Source organism: Acomys russatus, chromosome 1 (genome assembly GCF_903995435.1).
Source record: "Acomys russatus chromosome 1, mAcoRus1.1, whole genome shotgun sequence".
Taxonomy (NCBI): domain Eukaryota; kingdom Metazoa; phylum Chordata; class Mammalia; order Rodentia; family Muridae; genus Acomys; species Acomys russatus.
In genome coordinates, this window is record NC_067137.1 from 110662577 (window position 1) to 110679638 (window position 17062).

At 49.0% G+C, this 17062-nt stretch overlaps 1 protein-coding gene across 1 annotated transcript in view; it reads left to right on the forward strand.

Annotated features, from left to right (window-relative positions):
* The window catches only part of Rin3 (Ras and Rab interactor 3), a 105418-nt gene that overhangs the window by 26848 nt on the left and 61508 nt on the right, over window positions 1–17062 (forward strand). The window contains exons 2-3 of the mRNA XM_051150688.1: window positions 2526–2733; window positions 11290–11407. Of these exons, the coding sequence (XP_051006645.1) occupies window positions 2526–2733; window positions 11290–11407 (326 nt within the window). The remainder of the gene's footprint in view (window positions 1–2525; window positions 2734–11289; window positions 11408–17062) is intronic.

The following is a 17062-nucleotide window of genomic DNA, read 5'->3' on the forward strand; positions in this document are numbered from 1 at the left end:
GATAGGAACACAACAGCTAGCTCTGCTGAATTAAGATAGGCATGGTGCTACATCTTCAACAGCCACTGCGCGAGATTGGCACAGTTATTCTGTGAAGCAGTGACTTTTTTTTTTCTTAAGGTAATTAAACTGAAGCCCAGAGAGGTGAAATAATGAGCCTAAAATCACACAGCCTGAATTCAGATCTGGGCTGCTGGTACAGCAAGGAAGCTTCATCTCAACGGGCCTTCCAGGAGGCAAAGAACTTCATCTTAGGCAGTCTCCTGAGAAATGAAATTAAATGTTAAACATGCAGAGGCGTAGAGGATTTTACAGTGAACAGTCACATCCACCACTTACCCTTAATGTTTTCTCCTGTTTACAGTATTACTTGCCTTCATCTGTAGTGAGGTCACTTTATTTTTGTGCATTCCAGAGAAAGTTCCAGACCTCCCTGAATATGTCAGCATGTGGGTTGTTAACTACAGAGTTCAATATTAGATTACTGTTCATTACTGCTGTAGTATAAAATGGATACATGAGCAAAGTAAACAAACATGCCTATGTACGTATACACCATTTGAACTTCACGTCGATTCATGAAATCTGTTTTCTTTGTCCCTGGCTTTGATTCAGCATGGTCTTTTGCAATGCATCCATGTGGTTATTCGTCAATGGATCTCTTTATTGTTAGCTGTTCCCTTGTGTGGGGAGTGCAGCATCTTCATCTTCCTCCATCAGTGGGTACCTGGGCCAGTCTTGAGTTAAGCTGCTGTGACCATCTTCTCACCCATCTTTGTGTAGATGGGCCTTTTGGGAATATACCAAGGAGTGGGACCTGCCATAGAGCCCATGTGTTCCAGTTATGACAGCCTACCCTCCCTGTCATTTTTCAAAGTGGTTGTGCCAACTTACATTTACGTTAGCAAATCTGAGAGCCTTCTGACACCTGAGCCGACCACAGAAAAAGTGGTGGGGGTGGTGCTTATCTCAGTCAACCTTGTGTTTTCACCATGGTCACCTTGTGGTTTTAATTTGCATGTCCCTAATGACCAAGGGTTTTTAGAACCTTTTCACCTGATCATTGGCCCATGTGTATTGTCTTTGGAGAGCCTGTTCAGATATTTTGACTTCTCTTTCTTAATTGACTTATGAAGTTGTGTTTTGCAAGTGTTTACCCTCAGATTGATGGGCAGAAGTGTGTGCATGTCTGTGCGCACATACATAGGTAGGTGCACACACACGTGTGCGTGTGTGTGTGTGTGTGTGTGTGTGTGTGTGTGTGTGTGTGCCTTCCACCTTATTTTTGAGGACAGGGTGGGGTGGTTTGAATAGGAATGTCCCCCATAGGCTCATATATTTGAATCCTTAGTCATTAGGGAGTGGCACTGCTTAAGAGGAATTAAGAGGCGTGGCCTTGTTGAGGAAGTACGTCACTGGGGATGTGCTTTAAGGTTTCAAAAGTCCAAGTCAGGCTCACTGCCTCTCTCTGCCTGCTGCCAGATGTGGAACTTCTCCAGCACTATGTCTGCTTGCATGTCACCATGTTCCCTGCCATGGGAGTGGCTCCACCTCTGTAGTCAGCAAAGATCCCACAGGAAGCCCCATGTCTGGTCCAGAGAACAGGATGTCAGAGTCTCCTTCTCTCAGTGCTGGAGCTCTAAGGAAGCGGCTTGAATACTTAGAGCCAGTGCTCCCAGTGATGGAAGAACCCCTGGGGTTCCCTGCCCTCCTCTAGCTTCCCCTCCTTCCACACTCGCCCCTGTCCCCGCCCCCAACCTGAAGTTCCTCCTGGAACAGAAGCTCCTAAGGGCTTCCGGTCCCAGGCTCCTCTTGCCTGGATGCACAGCTCTCCTAGATACCTACCTGCAACTTCTAGGCCAAAGTCACTGTACTGGGGGTCTCCCTTGGCCTTCCAGGCCCTCTGTCTCTTCCTCTGCAGTTTCACTGCTAGACCTACTCCACCCACCCATCTTCCCCACCCCATCCCTCTCTCTCTCTCTCCTTACTGTTTTGCACACTGTTGTCACCTGGGCCTATAGAACGCTCTCAGCCTATATTTTTCATATGGACCAGTCACTCTTAACGTGTGGCAAGTCACATGGACTGATGCAGATCCTTCTCGTCCATGGTGGTAATTACACGGGTGTGGACAGGTTTAACTTGGAGCTAGCTGTATACAAGCCGTATGTACATCGCTGTCAGATGTTCTCCAATTAAAAGGTTTCAAAACCCTTCTTCGGGGTCCATCTCCAATGCCACCACGTTTCCTCGAGTCCACCTAGCCTGGAGTTCAGCCACTGTGTTCACTCTACTCCTGTTATAGCCGGTCCCTTCTTGTACCGTAGCTGGCTGCTCCTTGGTATGTCTTACTTGCTATAATGATAAATGCCTTAGGTGGAGACTTACATCTGTTGATATCATTCCCCAAAGGGCTCTGGCCATGTAGATGTTAAATGACTGAGCAGGATTGCGTCAGTCCCCACTTGTCTACCCTTCAGAGGCTCACTGCAGGCTAACCATTTGATTCTGTGCCCTGTTCTCAGTCCTGTTCCAGATGCTGGTAAAGGAGAGGGAGACAAAGACGAGGAGAAAGACGGCATGAGGCTTGGTCCGCCAGCCACCCAGAGGAACTGCATCCCACGCCGGGGCATCAGTGTCCTGGAGAAGCTGGTGAAAACCTGCCCTGTGTGGCTGCAGCTTGGGATAGGCCAGGCAGAGGCTGCCAAGATCCTCCAGCGGGAGATGGCTGGGGTAAGTCAGCTCTGTCTACCCCAGTGAGGCAGGTATAGCTGTGCAGGGTCCAGGATGCTCCCAACAGAAGTGGCTTCATGCAAACATCTGCTTTCTGTTCATCTTTTTGCTTCCATCTTCGCCTCTGTCATACCAGCAGTGGAGAGGTGAGGTGAGGCTGGCAGGGGCTTCAGGGGCATTCAGGCATGTGCTAGCTTTCTCCGACTTGGAAAGATGGGACAGTGACCAGGGACAAGGGTGTCAGAGGAAACATGATTTAGATGTCATTGTTTATGGACAAAGCTAAGGGGCCATGAGGCTTATCAGCAAATGTTCTGGAGTCAGGCTTTGAGGTAGGAAAATGACGCTATGTTTCTGGGCCTCTTTTTTGTCTATTTGAAATAGGAGCTTTAAAATTTCCTCTCCAGGTGCTGTTCCTAATACATGGGAAGAGAGAGTGAGCAGTAGGTGTTGGATGGATGGATGATGGATGGATAGATGGATGATGGATAGACAAATGATGGATAGATGAATGGATGGTCGGACAAGTGATGATAGATGGATGGATGAATGGATGGATGGACAGATGGATGATAGGAGGATAGATGGATGATGGATGGATGGATGATGGATGGATAGATGAATGATGGATAGACAAATGATGAATGGATGGATGGATGGATGGACGGATGACGGACGGACAAGTGATGGATGGATGGATGGGTGGATGGATGGATAATGACTAGAGGATAGATAGAGGATGGATAAACAGAATATGGGTGGTTAGCTAAGACTAGATAGGAAGATTGCTCTATAGACAGATAGAGGTGACCAGATGACAGTTGATAGAATGAGTCATACCATCTCCCATGTTCCTGTCACCCCCACACATACTTTCTCAAATGCTACTCCCTTTTGAAAACAGCATGTAATTTGTCTTAATTATAAAAGTGATCCATATATGCATTCATTATTTCTTAAAAACAAGCTGGACAGAAATTAACAAAGTTGTCAGAAGTAAAATGTCTCATAAAAGCTTTTCCGCCTACTCTAGGCCAACTCACTCTCCAGAGGCCTTTTATTTTATTTTATTTTTTAAGTTAAAGCAAAATACACATGACATCACAGAAGAAGAGACATTTAAAGTGTACCACAGGCATTTATTGTGCTCCGGATACTATGCCACTACTGCCTCCATCTGGTTCCAAGGCATTCTCTTCACCCCAAAAGACAGCCCTGTCCCCATTACCAGCTTCTAGCCACTGCCCCTCTTCACCCCAGGACCCACTATGCTGCCACAGTCATTTTGACAGAGGCAAATGCTGCATCCTTCTAGTGTGCACACAGTGTCCCACACCCTAGCAACCTTAGTCCCCAGGGATTCACTATGTCTGAGGCTCTGTCCTGTCTGCTCCGGAATGAGCCATGACCCCCTAACCACCTACGGCAGCTAATCCTACTCCCCAAGAGCCACCATGAGGAAGTGGCAGAGCTGAGATTTGAACCTGGGCAGTCTAACCGCTCCTAGACTCTTATCTCACTGTGTCTGTCTGATACTGGGGACGCTTGCTGCCTAGCCGTTCTCATCTGGTTGTGGTCTGAGGCAGCTCTCTGTCTCCTGGCAGTTGTCCTCAGTGTAAAACTTGGGACACAGACTCTCTTACCACAAAATAAATAAGATCTGCAGAGCTCTTGTTTGTGCCTGAAGACTTGGTTTTGAGGCTAATGTGTGGCATATCCAAGTCCAGGCCTACCTGACACAGAATGGGAACACTAACAAAAGAGGAGCAAGATAGAAACAAATACAGTCACCCTCATGTCACCATATTGCACCTACACATTAACCATGGGTGGCAAAGATCTGGAGGGTTAGGGTACAGTTGCATCAGTACTGAACAGTGCAGATCCTAAATGGTGAGGCATAACTCCTATTTACACAGCGGTTGGCTGGCTTAGAGAGAACAAGTGATCCCGGGATGGTTTAGTGACTAGCAGAAGATGTAAATTGTATAGATATCCAAGTGTCTTAGCTAAGGACCAGGACACGTTCTGAGACATGATCACTAGGCTATTTTGCCATTGCCAAGACAGCATCCCATAACATACTGACACAAGGATATGATGGCTACTTGCCAAATTTATTTGATCCCTGTAGCTGATTCTGTCAGCTAGGCGTAATCAGCATTCCCCCTTTCCAGATGACAAAGTTGAGGTACAGAGATGTTGGCTCATTTGCCTAAGTCACATAGCTAGGAGGAGTGGGGCTGGGGATATAGCCCAGTGAGTTCCAGGCCAGCAGCATGAGACTGTATTCCATAGAAAAAGGAAAAAAATTTTCCGTGGGTGATCATCAATGATGCTTGGAAAGCCCTTTGCCTCACAATGTGGTTCTCACAGAACCAACGTGATGAAGTCATTATTATGAAAGACAGACACCATGGGTGGTCCCTGTGCTGCAGACAGCGCAGAGATCTCCTAGGTCCACCTCCTGCAGGATTGTGAGTGGCATCCTTTGTCTTGCCTGAAGCCAGCTCTCTTGTCCTCACTGTCTGTGTGACCTTGGCCACATCCACTTCCTTCCCCAGGACCTGCATCCACTCCCAGCAGCCTCTTCTCTGATAAGGAGTTGGGAACACTATGGCCCTTTTTAAATGGGGGAAAAAAATCATATGTATCCAGCAACTGGGCAATTAGAAAGTCGCCTTTATTTATTCTGCTCTCAGGCTGGTTTGTTATTTTAGCTAGAATGCTTTCAGGGTTATGGAAAAGTTGCAAGCATAGAACAGAGTGTGCCCTGTGCCCAGAGAACAGAGTATGCCCTGTACCCACCTGCATACAGGCTTCCCCGAGGACAGCAGCTAGCCAACACGCACCACAGTCACCGTATCAGCCCTGGTACATTAGTGTCAACCGAAGCCTGGCATTGACTTTACCTGATGTCCTCTGTCTGCCCCAGGACCCTCTCCAGGGTACCATATGCCATGTAGCCATCATGCCTCCTTTGACTGCTCTTGCTTGAGATAGTTTGTCAGACAGATTTGAGGAGGATAGTTTGGGCATTTGGCAGGATGTCCTCCATTGGAGTTTTGTCTGCGGCTAGGCATGGGTTGGAGAGTCTGGGTGGAGTAGCGGAGACACAGCCCGTGACAGCCCACCGTTCAAAGCTTCTGTGTTCATCATGGTTTCTGTGATGCTGTGATGAACACCTGAGAGAGCCAGTTGAAAAGATTAAGGATTTGGGTGGGCTCACGGCCTCTTGAGAGGTTTCAGTTTGTATTCAGTTAACATCACTGCTGTGGACCTGACGTGAGGCTGAACTATGGCAGAGAGCCAATGATGAACCAAGTCTATCACCTCACCTCCTGGTGGACAGGAAGCGAGAGAGCAAAGCCAGAGAAAAACAAGGGGCATAAAAGGACCCGCCCACCCCCAACTGATCTACTTCCTGTAGCCAAGCCACACCTCCTAAGTTTCCCCCAGAGCCTCTGAATTAGCACCCTAAGTCAGAGACCTTGGTTTCAAGTCTTCAACACATGAATCCCTGTATTTGAACCACAACAGGTACCAAATAGCAATGCAACTTGTCCTGCTGGTGTTGACTTTGCTTGCCCACTGCCAGTTTGTGACATCTCCTTCCCTCAACCTCATTCTTGCCCTCCTCTTTTCCCTACTACTCTTTGGAAGGAAAGTCACCCTGCCTTTTGGATGACAGGGCTCCAGATGGCATTGGAGTTCTGCCTAAGATTCATCTCTTTGCCCTTGTCTGTTTATTTTAATCACTTACATCAATATGTAATCGTGAGACTAATTTCATACTTGGGGTGCACATTCATTTGCAACCTTGTATTTGTACCCCTGCTGCGGAAACCAAAGGTCCACCTCAGGTGTTGTTTTTCAGATTTTTGTTTGTTTGATTGATTGGCCGATTGATTGAGACAAGGTCTCCTAGCACCTGGAGCTCAATAAGAAGGCTAAACTAGCTGGCCAGTGAGCCCTTAGGGATCTTCCACCTGTCACTGCGTCCTCAACGCTGGGATTACAGGCGTGTGCCACCACACCAGGCCTTTTGCCATGGGTTCTGAGGATCAGACTCAGGTCCTGATGTTTGCAAGGCAAGCACTTTTCCCATTAGGCTCTCTCCCCAGGCCCTACTGTACAACTTTTGTGGAAAGTTGATCACAAAAGTCCCTCAAGTGGCTTGTGATGGTTGGATTTTTTTTTTTTTTTTTTTTTTTTTTTTTTTTTTTTTTTTTTTTTTTTTTTTTGTCAGCTTGACACAATCTAGGGTCACCTGGGAAAAAGGAAGCTCAATTGAGAAAATAGCTCCATCAGATGGGCCTGTAGGCAAATCAGTGGTACATGTTCTTGATTAATAATCACTATAGGAGGGCCTAGCTCGCTGGGAGTGATGGCACCTCTGGGCAGGTGGTCCTGAGTTGTGTAAGTAAGCAGGCAGAGCAGGCTTGTACACAGCATTATCTCATGGTCTCTGCTTCAGCCCCTGTGTCCAGGACCTACCCAGAGTCCCTGCCATGACTTCTCGCAGTAAGAGAATGTGAGGTGGAAGACGAAGTGAACTCCTCCCCAAGTTACCTTTGGTCGTGCCATTTGTCACAGCAATAGAAAGCAAACAAGGACATGGCTCTTGTGTCCCTTTGACCCCAGTACCCAATGACTGTGAGCATAGGTGTCACCACCAGCTTTCCTTTTGGGTCACTTTCTTATTTTTCTGGCCATACAAGATACTGTTACCTTGTATATTCTCTGCCTCAGCCCCGGGGACCAGCCACATCCTGTGTCTCCAAAGACTGCTTCCTTTGATTAAGGAACTCTCCTAGACGCCAAGGTCTGTGTGTGACCTGGATCTGTTGCTATTGAGCTATCCTCCCTTCCAGCTTGAAAGAGACAGGATTGTTTTTGTTTTTGTTTTTGTTTAGTGATTTACTAATGGGGGAGGGGACACAAGTGCCACAGTAGGAGTATGGAGATCAGAAGACAGCTTGTAGGACTTGGTTCTCTCATTCCACCATGTGGGGTTTGGAGATCAAACTCGGGTCACCAGGTTTGCGCTATCTCACCAGCCTTTAAAGATGATCAACCAGAGGATCCTCTTGTGCATTTGTCTTTGGTAGTGAGGGTTTAGCTTAAGAGCTGTGGGAATGCACGTTGTCAGATGCACTGGCAGGCGATGGTTCTCGGTAGATCACGAGACCAATAATTCCATTCGGGCAAGTTTCTTTGGTGATATGGGGAAGCCCCATTTTCCCTCCCTTATCCTTGTGGCAGTCCTGTGGAACAGGGGCACGCTCTGCATCCACATTTAGGAAACAGCCCTGCAACAGGAACACTTGGCCTGGGTTTGGCTTCCAATTATGGTGCCTCACTCGATTCTCAGCACCCAGTCCAAATGCTTACTCCTTTGGCTTGACTTAAGAATCTAGGATTTTTCCATCTAAGCCCATCCCCAGACCTGCGGGGCCATGAGTGAGGACACTCTATGTGGAACTGGGACATCGCATCACTCCCTTCAGTTCTTGAGAAGCTAATCTCTCCATTGGCACCATGTTGTGTTTCTCCTCTCTGAAAGGGGAGCTGTTGGTGTGTTTTAAAAGCTCCCAAGGTGACCCTGAGCTGTGGCCAGCCTTGAGAAATGCTGCCTGGGCCTTGCTGAGGCCCTGTTACAAGTTGGAGGAATTGTGGACTGCAGTTCCCCTTGTCTCATAAATGAACATTGGCTGATGTGTCCTACCGTCCATTTCCAGTTCTCTGATCTTCTGCGCACACTCCCCAGCTCTGTTGGTGTGGGAGCCCCAGGTGAGAGGACCTTAGCTGCAGGAGGACTACCACAGCTACATGAACCCAGGATGGCCACTGTGCTGTCCACCTAGCCTAGAGTTTTGGCCTTGGCCAAACTAGATGCGTTCTCATAGGCATGATGGGAAATTCCTCCAACTGCAGACAGCGCTAATATTTAGGTCCAAAAGGAAAGGTGAAACCAGCCATTTAGAGTGTGTCTAGACTTGGGTTTTTAATGGATCTGTTTGAGGGGATTGCTGTGGCTGTGTAATTCTTTGCCTGAGTCATTTTTCCATCCCAGCTGTTGCGGAAAACACTGGCCTGTTCAAAACCCATCCTATCCCAGCACTTGGGGAGGCAGAGGCGAAGCCGGTGAACCTCTGTGAGTTCAAGGCTACCAGGGCTACATAGTGATACCCTGTCTCAAAAACAAAACAAAACAAAACAAAACAAAAAACAGACATCCTGGCCAAGGGCATGATCTGTGGCTGTATGCGCTTGTAGCTCCAGTACTCCGGAAGCTGAAGAATCCCTGCAGGTTCCGTGTTAAACACTGGGCTCCACAGCATGTTTCTGTCTAGTTGGGACCACCTACCAAGGCACTGTGTTTGGAAAACAAAACAACAAAAATATTCCACACTGGCCAAGACAGACAGGGAAGGACTGTGAGCCATCCGCACCAGCCTGGGATTGCCTTGATCCATCACAAAATGAACTCTCTTGCAACCTTCTGGGGGTAAGCTGTGAAGGCTCCCCAAGATGTCTCCCTCCCTACAAAGCCACTCAGAAAGGACAAGCATCCTCCCTGACAACCCGTGGCTGCTCCTCTTTGGAATTTAGAAGGGTACCACTATCTGGACCCAGCCCAGGGCTCTCACCGCAGTCTAGTTCAGAGTGCAGCTGGAAGAATCCTGGCTGCTCGCAGAAATTAGACCCCAGTGTGGCATGCGGCTCAGTGGCTTATGCAGTTGAGGGAAGGCCAGTCTGCTTTCTGGGGTTTCCTAGTGGATTGTGGGTAGCTGATGACAGGAGAAAAAGCAGCAGGGGAGAGCCAGACAGCTGGCCCGGATGTCAGGAGGTTAGGTAGGTGAGGACTCACTCGAGACCAGCAAGGTGTAGGCATCTTGGCAATGTGGCCAGGAAGGTGAACAGCTCCATGGCTAAACACCCTGCTGAGCATCCAGGGGTGACCAGCAGGCCCCAGGGCCTGCTTCTGTCACCTGCATTCCCACATTGCTTATTCTGTTTTCTTTCCACTGAGAGCCAAGGCCTGAGGTCTGCAGCTTGGAATCAAGACTGTCTGCTTTTCTTGCCCCGGGAGCCTCCTGCCCATCCTGCCACTTTTCTAGTTTACAGAGACACGTAGGTGGACAGAAACACTAGAATTCCAGGCATGTGCTGCCAGATCCAGCCAGCAGCATTTTACTGAGGTCTCATTGCCTAGGCAGGAATGAAATCACAGACTGTGTAAGGGTACCCATCCCTATCCCGCTCACCACCCCCCAGGCCAGGGTGGGGCTGGCAAGTCCAGCCTAGAACCCTTTTCAGCCCTCCTCCTGAAACCAAGGGTATAAGAGCCTCCTGTTAGCATAACCCCATGCCTGGTCAGGAAAGATCCTTACAAATGACAGATGCCTCTGCCTCAGGAAGTTCCCAGGCTTTTGAAGCTCCATAATAAAAGTAAGAAACAAAGGCCAGCTGTATTCCATATTACGTCACACCCACTCATACTCTCATTCACAAGCATTTCCCCCCCTGCTTCGCCGGTTCACACCCACTCTTACACTCATTCACATGCATTTCCTCCAGCCCCCCTGGTTCCCATGGCTCTGTGGACAAGGAGGCAAATTGACCTTGACCCTCTGTCAAAGAAACAAAGTGGCTTCATATTTGAGAGACATCCTTGGTCCCCAAGTTCCTGACCACTGTCTCCCTGCAGGGAGTAGGTCTTATAGAAGCATCTAGAAGCAAGCAGACAGACCAGCAACTCCTCTCCCCTTCTCCTCACGTTTGCTTCGGGTTCTCTTGTTCTCTTCACCCTGCCCAGGGGAAGAGAGAGACTGATCCCCCATTTCTTGCCTAAGCTAACTTTCAGATGGGCCACGTGTGCCAATGGCTAAGCAACCTCCAAGAGCCTCTGGAGTATGGAGGGGGCGGGTGTCATGCCTGGGATATAGAGTCCAAGGGCCTGGGTTCAACCCATCTCTGGCATCTCCTGATCCATCTTAAGCATTACCTGGCTCTCCCTTACCTCGCTTTCCTCTTTACCACACCCCTTGTAGATTTAGTATGAGAAGTTGCAGACTCAGACCAGGGGCAAAGGGAGGAGACAGTACATGCCAGCTGTTGTGGACCAGGATCAGTGAGGTCACTGGATGTTTTATTGCAACACTGCATTCATGCCTAAGATGATCTGGCAGTGTCACGGTGGGATTGGTATCTAGTAGTCATGGCAACAGATTCTGGAGCCTTCTCCAGAGCCTCCCATCCTTGGGGGTCATGTCCTCATCCTTGGGGATGTCCTAGGATCCCTGCTCCCCAGCCAGCCCTCAACAGCTTGGCCACACTCCTAGTCCTCAGAATTTGCAAATGAGAAAGTGAGACTCAAGGGTCTCCCATTTGGATATGCGTCAGGTTCACTTTGCTCAAGGGATGGATGGATGACCGCCACCCCCTTTGTATTTGTTTCAGATGCTCTCTGAATGATGCCCACCCTGCTGCTGTCCCTCTCGCCTCCACCAAAGCCTCCGATTCACCCAGCCTCTGCTTTTGCCATTTCAGATGTTCCTGGTGTGCCGGGACAGCAGCCTGAAGCGCCTGGTGCTGTGTGTCCACTTCCCTTCCCTGAAGGACAGCTCACCTGAGGTGCTGGAGTACCCCATCAGAGAAGAAAAGTCTAGTAAGCTCTCCTCACCTACCCCCCCTTCAAGCCGCAGCAGCAGAACCTGCTGACCACAAACCCTGCGCTCTGTCACCGTGTTAAAACTAGGAAAGGAGAGATCTTTTTTTTTAGGGTTGGGTCCAGATAACAGTTTGGATTGGTAAGAGTTTGGGAGGATGCACGTGTTGGTGTGCTTCCTGTGCCTAGCACTTTATAGACTAGAACTTGACCAAGTTTGTTTTAAACTCAGCTTATCACTCAGATGCCAAAATCGGCAGACGGCAGACGTAGTAGCACATGCTTGTAATCCTAGCCCCTAGGAGACAGCAGCAGGAAGATTTGCACTGCACAGCTACACAGTGACTGTCAGGTCAGAAAGTGTCAGAAATAAGAAAAGCCCTGTTGCAAAACATTAAACAAGGTCACTGTCGATTCTCACTTTCTCTGTCACGGCTTGTAGGCTTTGCCTCTCAGTAGCCATCCATAGTCAAGTTCTCTCTTGTTTGCTGAACACGAAGGAGGAAGTGGCATGCCTGGCCCTGGATTCCAGGGACATGTTACTACATTCTCGAACTGTGATGCATGTCATGGAATGTAGTCTCTCTGACATTCAGCTTTCTCTTCCATCAAATGAAACCAACAGCCACTGTCTTATCCCTGCCCCAGAGCCTTTGTGAAGGTCAGATGGGCAGGCACTTCTAAAGGCAAAAGTCCTGGGTGTGCACAGGACTACCAAAACAGACCTGGGCTGGGGGTGGGGTGGGACTGTTTGGTGGATGGGAGTCTTTAATCCAAACTGGCCCCGAACTCATGGTTCCCCCTGCCACAGCCTCTCCACTGCCAGGATGACAGGTGCATGCCACCATGCCTGGATTCCAGGGTGGCTTTGTAGTGATAAAGACATCTTGGAGTTTAGACCTCTTCCGGCCTAGGCTCACCTGCTTGAACCAGCTTCTGCCTTCTTTTAAAGGCCACGTGTTCACATGTTAGGTCTTGAAACCTAAGAAGCCTGTGACAAGAATCCATAGGATACTACAGGCACCAGCTGACACCCACCAGGGTGTTCCCTGAAGCTTGTCACCCAAGGTCAACAACAGAGTGACAGCAGCCAGGGAAGCTACAATAAATACTCTTGGGTGCTTGTTTTTCAAGACACTGACAAGGTACAGAGATGAATAAGATGGAAGTCCTGGCATCGGGAGGGGGCCGAGGGAGGAGTCTCCAGTCAGGATGGAAGGTGGGGATTGTGCGGGAGCATGGCCAACAGACGTGGCATCTCTGTGGTGTGACTGGTGTTAGTGACAAGGGATTCCTGTGGAAGGGTGTGGTGGACTCAGATCCTCCCTACTGTGGGAAGAATAGCTAAGAATACCTACTGTGTGAGGGTATGTAAGAGGGGGTCCTGAATGTGTAAAGGTGCTTGTATTAGTCCAATAAAGGGCTGATTTTCTAAAAATTTAAAGTAGAGCAGGTTCCCTATCCTGCTGGGAGAGGATCTTCCAATGACTCAGACCACATGAACAGAACACATGTGCCCCAAACCAGCAGTGGTGGTGCATGCCTTTAACTCTAGCACTCAGAAGGCAAAGAAAGGGAGACAGATCTCTGAGTTTGACACCAGCCTGGTCTATAGAGTGAGTTCCAGGATAGCCAGGGCTACACAGAGAAACCCTGTCACTAAAAGCAGACAACAACAACCATAAGTGTGCCCCACCAGGTACTTGTCCCATGCTTATGAAGTGTGCACCTATGGCCTGAACGCATAGCACCTGCCTTTTAGGGTATCAAGGGAGATAAGGAGACAGGAGTGGAAAGGTATTTCCTGTCATGAGGATGTGGCCATGTGGAAAATCGGCCAACTGCCACAATATCAAGAAATGGCTTAAAGCTGCAGAAGCTAATTCCCAAGCACAGGCAGGATATGTCCCTGCAGGTACCCTGCTACCTTGAGCACATGACCTCCATATTTTAGGGTAGAGCCCAAGGAAATAATATGGACTGGGAAGAGTTTGGGTATCTCCTGTACTCATATTTTGCTGGCTAGGATTCAGTCACATGACCAAACCTAACTGCAGGGGACACAGACAGTGTGAAATGTAGTCGACCATGTGGTTTTTTTCATATATATTAATGTATATAAACAATATATATAATTTATATATACAGCATATATTGTTTTTATTTTATATATTATATTATATTTATTTAATGTTATATTATATTTGTTTTATTTTATGTGCATTGGTGTTTTGCCTTCATGCATGTCCGTGTGAGGGTGTCAGAAGCCCCGGCACTGGAGTTATAGACAGGGGGGAGCTTCCATGTGGGTGCTGGGAATTGAACTCAGGTTCTCTAGAAGAACAGCCAGTGCTCTCAGCCATTGAGCCATCTCTCCAGCCCCAAGCCACTGGACTGTAATGAATTCTGGGAGGTGCTCCCTGAGCATAAGGGTAGAGATGTGGAGCTGGGAAAGGCCGTGGAGTCAGGGGGTGGGAATGGAGTTCCCAAAGAAGATGGAGAGTGTTGTGGTTTTTCTAAACCACTGCAGTACTTGGTATCCTGTGATGACTCAGAAGGGGTGGAGTTGTTTGAGTTGCCTCCTGTTCCCCCAAGAACCTGGGTCATTTTTCATACGGACAGGGGAAGGTGACCTTTATACTGTCTCTGGGGCCAAATGATCCTGGATGTGTTTGTGACACCAAGAGAAAGCTGACCAGCAGGCCACAGACTTATATTTCAGACTAGTCCTGCCTCTGCTGATAGTTGAGACTCCAGGACTATGCTGCTACAAATTAGTTACCTCTGTACCTTTAGGGGCCCAAATGAGTTTTCAATCTAGCATTGGCAGAGTGCTCAGGTGGGGGCATGCCTACAGCCTGGTGGAGAGAGCACTGACTCAAGGCAGAGGGCTGAGGGTTTTTTAGAGGTGACAGGGGAGATTAGAGCTGGCCCAGCAGCTGTCTCTCTTCTGCTCTGTTCTTCTGTCCTATGTGCCTTTTGGGCACCTGCTTGCCTTTTGGGCATCACATCTAGGCCCCTGCACCTTCCATACGACACACCCCCTGGAAATTAGGATGACAGTTTGATTTCGTGTCCCATTTCCAATTCAGAGGCTGCAGAAGGCAAACAAGAGTGGGGCAGTGGTTACTAGGGTTAAAACAGATTCAGCTCAGAAACATAACAGCCATGGAAAGGGGCCCTTGGTGCAGGACGGGCCCAATCCAGACACACCAAGCACAGGTGGGAATTTAAAGCAAGGTGGGTGCCAATGGATAGATGGTCTACTGGGGTGCTGGCTGAAAGTGGGCAGATTGGCCCTACTTCTAGGGGGAGGGAAACAAGAAAACCCTGGTTGGGTATAGATGCTGATCAGATAGGCAGGGTGCAGATTTCTGCTGCACTTAGAGGGGTCGTTGCTAAAATGAGGGGTTTCTGAGAAGGTCCAAGAGCCTGCAAAAGTCTAGCTGAGTGAAGTTTTGTTAAGGCGATGGACAGTGTATGCAGAGCTGTGAGGATCAGCTCCAACAAGCTAGGCTCGGCCAGCCATGCCTCAATAGGCAAACATAACGGGTAAGTCATAGTGAAAAGATGAGAAAGGAGAGTGACTCAGTGTAGGAAAAGGAACGAGTCGAGAGATCCAGTGGCCATCCCCCACAAAGCACATCTTCAGGACCCTGAGGATAAGAGAGAGGCATGCATAACTAAGCAGTCCTGGCCAAGGCATGGCCCTGCCCACCACTGACCTGTCAGTGTCTGGGTCACAGTGTGTCCTGCAACATTTGTTTGACAAGTTATCAGAAATCTGTGAAACATCTTTCCAGGGGGGAAAAAATCCTCCCTCAGCTGGCACCAGGGCCCCAGCCTTCTCCTTCTTCCTAGCTGACACTTAATTCCTTGGAGACACTTGCTTCCATAGTGTGATGGCCCAGAGAAGGAGCACAAGTGTCCCTTGAGAATATCTTCCCTTCCGACAAGATGGTTACACCCTATTGGGAAATGGGAGCACCAACATCTCTGGTTCTTGGTTTTCTCCCAGGGCCACACTGTAGAATTCCCTGCATTTTCAGGCTATAAACAAACACAGTGTTTGGCTTTGCCCTGAAAAATCATCAAAATGCAAACCAGAGTCGTTTGTGTAATCTGGTTCTTCGATCCTTAGTCTATACATTTACAACAGAGAGGCCCGTGGTTTGTGTAATTCATCTTCCTCTCTCTTTATATTACTCTGCTGCTCCCAGACATCTTTCCCTTGAGGTCTGCCACCAGAGCAAGGCCAGTGGCTGGGCTGTTTCTCTGCCTCAGCCATTCTGGCTCCCACCCTCCGCCCTCTGTTTTAATTCTGTGCCACTGTTGTCATGAGGATTCAGCCCAGACCGTGGGAGCTGCAGAGCCTGGTTGGCTCTCCCCTCTGCCTCTTGCCATGTGGGACTGGGGCAAGATGCTCTGCCTCTCCAGGCCCTGGCATCCCTTTCTGTGAGGTAGGAATAACGATGGTGCCTCTCTCAGAGAGTCCTGGAAGGAAGTAGCTGTCCAGATCACAACTGGATGTGAGACTCTGTGGCCAGGGTGACTAATAGGGGCTGGTGTGAAGAGGAAGTGGGCAACAGAAGGGCCCAGGCCTAGAACTGGAGCATTCTGGGTTTCCCCACATGGAATGGTGAGACCAGGGGGTGTCCCAAAAGTGAGTCTTGCTTTCACCACAGCTGTGGCTCTGAGGCACTTAGAATCCCCTCCCTGGTTTCTTTGTTTTGTTTTGTTTATGTTTTCCCGAGACAGGGTCTCTCTGTGTGACAGCCCTGGCTGTCCTGGAATTTACTCTGTAGACCAGGCCGGCCTCAAACCTGGAGATCTGCCTGCCTCTGCCTCCTGAGTGCTGGGATTAAAGTGTGCACCACCACGCCCAGCTTCCCTCCCTGGTTTCTTACCCAAAAAAGTAATTAATTAATTAAATCCTGATTCTGTCCACCGGGCTGAGGTGGTAGTGGTGACAGACCGCCCACACAGAGTAACATGGATGTACAGTAGTACACGTGACTATGACACTCATATACAAAGGAACATGAGTGTGTTCTCACTGACTCTGCACCGCTGCTGAAGATGCTTACCCAACCGAGGCATGAGAGGGAAAGCTGGATTCCACAATGAGTCTGTAAGGCTCCACTCAGAAATGGCAGCCACCGCTTACCCCTACAACTCATTGACTAAAACAGGCCACACGGCCAGGCTGGAGCCCAGTGGGAGGGAAGAGTAATCTCCCCTCAGACCCGTAGCCAGCACCAGAGAACTTCCAGGCGGGATGGACCTGGAGAAGGAGCAGAATGAAGGATGAATGGGGCTGCCCCAGCTTTTGGGGAGCAACCCTGTGTAATCTTCAGAACAGCACGTTTTCTCCCACACCCTAGCTTCCAAAATAGCGACTCTGAGACTTACTATTTATGAGTAAATGCCTAAGCCGTAAGCTTTGGCTTGTTCCCCGACTAGCTCATAACGTATTTGCCCACTTATTCTATGTGTGCCACGTGGCTGGTGCCTCTCCTCAATGTCATGCGTCCATCTTCCTCAGAGTCCTGGGCGAATCTCCCACCTCTTACTCTATCCCAGGGTTCATCTCTTTCTGCCAGAACTTCCTGTTTCCTGCCTTAGCTAACTGGCCGTCTGCTTTTTATTGACAGG